Below are 4,254 nucleotides of genomic sequence, written 5' to 3'. Positions count from 1 at the left end.
CGAAGTCCTTCTGGTGTACATTTATGTCATTGCGCAGCACGGACAAACAGACAAAACGCGGACGCGTTTCGGCGTCAAGTCTTCCTTGTGACAGTTTTATAAAGGGGACCTGGTGCCGGCTGCGACACTAAAAACGGGCCGTCTGGAAAAGGGGCTTTGCTAGGCCTCTTTACAAATCACTTCACAATATTATATAAGCCCACAATTATAGGAGCCAATTTGCTGTGAGCCGTGCACCCGGTAACTGCATAATTTAGACTGAGAGTGCTCGTTTGTCTCTTAATTCTTCTAAAGGAAGGTTATATTGCCTGTTACCGTTTCTTGAGCTCTTGGTTTGTTCTTTGTCATAGTTTAGTTGTCAAGTGTTTATCTTTCCTGCCTTTGGAATATTATTTTCAGACAGTCATTATATTGTTTTTGTTGTGCAGTGTGCACTGTATACACATGCTGCACAGGGGAGTGTTTTGGAGGTGAAACAGACGCTCATGCATTGAAGGAAGCATGAGGTCAGTCCGTTGCTTTCCCCAGGTTGGCGGAGTGAGTGTAGAGAGCCCAGGATTACATTAGATATTTGACACTATATGCGTTGAAAGAAATACGTTACAAAATCGTGGGATAAACATTTTGATGTAAAAAGAAAATCACACCCGTGTGAACTGAGTGGTGCAACTCCCCTCTCCCCCCCTCCTCTCCTCTCTCTCTCTCTCTCTCATTAGCAGGCAACAGTGCAGCACTAATACTATCTCTCTCTCTGTGTTTCTGGCACAACAGCGCCCCTACTGGTACTCATAGTCATTGCTCATTAACGTCACATACTGTATAGGTGAACACGGACATTGCTGTTCCTTGGAGTGGTTGCACCAATCAAAAAAAAGGGTACCCTGCTTTCCTCCCTGGTTGGATTTTTGGTAAGAAGACAGTCCCTGCGACATACTAGCGTCATGTCCGGGGAATGTGCTTGTGCATCAAGCATCATTCTCAACAGCTGCTGAGAATGACTGCATGATTTAGAGTGCAAACCTCTAAATCATGCTCTCATAATACTCGTCACCTGTGTTCTCGAAGTCCCATGTGCAGACCAGACCACTGAAGTGTATACCTGCCATCGGCCCTGCACTGTCTATACTGTACTAGTAGGCCTACTATACTGTACATTGTGTAGAGCAATATGAAAGAGTTGCATATATAGTCTTCCATCGCAAATCATACAGGCAAGTTTTTAAAATAAATGACAGAGATATCTCACGTCGAACACTTCTGCTTTTTGATTATGGTCAACAAACACGCACTGCACACTAGTTTAAAATGTTTCTGTATACTGTTGTATGTAGGCCTACTTAAAAAACACACCCGTGTGAACTGAGTGGTGCAACTCCCCTCTCTCCCCCCCCCCCCTTCTCCCCCCCTCTCTCTCTCTCTCTCTCTCTCTCTCTCTCTCTCTCGCGTGTGTGTGCGTGTGTGGCTGTGTACACAGGCTACATATAGTGGTGGAAAATGTACCCACATTGTGTACTTTAGTAAAAGTATCAATACGGCATTGTAGAAATACAGTGTAGAAGTCCTGTGTTAAAAATGTACTTGAGTGAAAGTACAAATTAGGTATCGTCGTCAAAGTACCAAAAGCTGAAAGTATACTCATTGTGCGCAGAATGTCCCGTTTCACAAGTTCAAAATGTATGAAACAAATCTTTTGAAAATACAAGCTCATAGAGTAGAAGTAAAGGTTTTGGAAATTGGAAGGTATAAAAGCACCTCAAAATTGCACTTAATTGAAGTACACTTTAGTGTACTTGGTGTACTACTAACGTACGACTTACGTATACTGTACGCGCGCGAGTGAGTGCGTGTGTGTGTGTGTGTGTGCCCGCGTCCACCACACACATCAATCAGTGTAGTTTATTGGGAGCAGCCTGTGTACACTGAGATGCTAAGCAGACAGCTCTATATACTCGCCCGTGTGTCACTTCATGTGCCAGAAGTAGCCAATCTTCAAGCTCATAATGCAGGGTGGATGTGATGCACTGTGACACGGCCGGCCGCATGCAGCCCTGCAGTATGCCAGAGGAAATTAATATAGACGCAGCATTTTCACGAGGAACAGGGAACACAAAGATCACAACGGCAGGTGCACCAAAACAAAATAAAACGTGAACTGTCCAATGCATATATAGGTTTCCGTGACTGAATTAATTGCTTTATAATAGTGTTGATGTGTTGATAAAATATATATATATATAACTCACTGTATATTCACTGTATTCACTCACTGTATTGCATTACTGCTTGTTTTTTAATGTCGTTGCCTTGCTTTTCTTTTATTCTCCATTGTTCTGTAAAGCACTTTGAGCTGCATTTCATGTCATGAAAGGTGCTATACAAATACAGTTTTATTATTATTATTATTATTAACTGTACTTTTCAAAAAACAGGACTAAAGCAAAAGATAATTCAGGAATCCAATGGCAAAATACACGCGGCCAAAATGAGTTTTCTTCTTGGATTTGAATTGAACCCTGACCTAATATCTCTCAGGGCAAGTGTGTCCAAGTATAAACACCATGTTCATGTTGATACGCAAGCTGTGAGGCAGCTTGGTTAGAAATGTTGTTCGTTGGCTCTATACGCACGCACGCATGTGCATGCACCGCCTAACGAGTGTTATTTGACCAGCACTCCAATAGGACAAACCACACGCTAAAGCAATATGGCCAATAAATAAAGAGATTATCCTATGCCTTCACCCAGACATTGGGTATACAACATGTCCCCTCAGGCCAGAAGTCTGTATATGGCTGACCGACGGACTTCCAATCTCAACATTGGCCCCATTGTCAGACTGGACGATGTGTGAGACCATGTACCCTCCATGGCACACATTCTTGTCCACTGCGGGCCCCGGGCCGGCGTCGCCGCTTTGCGACAACCAGACGCAGTTGCACATGCACAGTGTATCGGCACTAAGCAGATGTCTTTATAGCTCTGTTGTCATTTATATCGTTTTTCCTTTTTTGAAGATTAATTATTTTCTGCTTCAGCTTCACGGAATAATGCAGTTGAGGAATGACAAGAAACAGATGGCAGAGAGAGAGAGAGAGAGAGAGAGAGAGAGAGAGAGACACCGATCACATCCCCCTGTAGCCTACAACTGTTGTTGTACAGTTCGTATACTGTTACGTCTTGCTCCCCATCGACTCCACATCTCTGTGCTGTGAGTGTTCTGTGCCCGTCAGCGCCACCTGAGGGACACAGAGCACTCCACAGCACACCTCAGTCAGCACAGGTGTTTCCCAGCTCCAATCTCCACTCCTGTTCGGCATCAGCAATCAGCTCCAGAGGCTACAAAAGCCATGCCTGCAGCCTGCTGCTCACCGCCAGTTCTTCTCCAGTTCTTCTCCAGTCTAGACAGACAGACAGACTTGGGCCCTCAGTGTTATTAGACAGTTAAACGACACGCCGTTACTGTTCCTTGTTCTCTCCTCTGTGGACCTGCCATTGACTCACCGTCTCTTCTCCTCTCCATTGTTTCCGGGACCCGAGCTCTGTGGAGCAGCCTACGGACCCCTGCACTTCCTCGCCATATGGTGCATATGACTGTGCATGTGCATATGACTGTGATAAGTTTGACGATAGCAAATGGCGGCGGCATTGTATAGTTTAATGTGAGTTGTTAACTTCTTTGAACTCGGGCATATACTTTCCCGAGGTGGCAATAATCTCAAAGGTTCCTATTCTCTGCCAAGCATGTATGTCACGGTACATACATTAAATGCTCTCGAAAAATAGCATTTCATATAATCTTTAAAGTTTATTAGCCGTTTGTTTTGTTTTCCAAACATACACTATAGACTCTTTAAGGGCCCCGATGGAATCATAAAAAGATTCCACCCTGACTTTGGGCCCCTGACCTTAGAGACGTGCGTGCGTGTGTGCGTGCGTGCATGCATGTGTGCGTGTGTGCGCACACTCAGACTGCATTATGCAGGACCTTTCACTACCTGTCAGCGAGTCAAAGGAAATCATGCGCGCGCGCGCACACACACATGCACACACACACACACCTGTGTTACAGTAGCTATAGGTGAGAATGGAAAATCTATGTTTCTCCAAACATACGTCGTTTGTCAAGTTCATACTAGCCTCACATGCATTCATGTGTCCACACATACCGGCTCCCTGGTTGGATTCACATGCTGTACGTGCATCCATCCACTCCCACATTGACACGCACACATGATGCGAAGCCTGCAGAGCTAG

The 4,254-nt window shown here is 44.9% G+C and overlaps 1 protein-coding gene across 1 annotated transcript in view; it reads right to left on the bottom strand.

The window, feature by feature from the left end:
• LOC308336468 (uncharacterized protein) overlaps window positions 1-3,520 on the bottom strand; it is a gene marked incomplete at its 5' end in the record, with an annotated part of 21,560 nt that extends 18,040 nt beyond the window's left edge. Inside the window, 3 exons of the mRNA XM_080793833.1 lie at window positions 2,798-2,912; window positions 3,175-3,236; window positions 3,461-3,520. Coding sequence (XP_080649959.1) covers window positions 2,798-2,912; window positions 3,175-3,236; window positions 3,461-3,520 — 237 coding nt within the window. The remainder of the gene's footprint in view (window positions 1-2,797; window positions 2,913-3,174; window positions 3,237-3,460) is intronic.
• Between the last annotated feature and the right edge of the window lie 734 nt (window positions 3,521-4,254).

The sequence above is a fragment of the Protomyctophum bolini genome, assembly GCF_963924005.1.
Source record: "Protomyctophum bolini genome assembly, chromosome: 21".
NCBI lineage: Eukaryota > Metazoa > Chordata > Actinopteri > Myctophiformes > Myctophidae > Protomyctophum > Protomyctophum bolini.
Note: the sequence above shows the minus strand (reverse complement) of the source record. Positions and strands in the feature narration are given on the sequence as shown.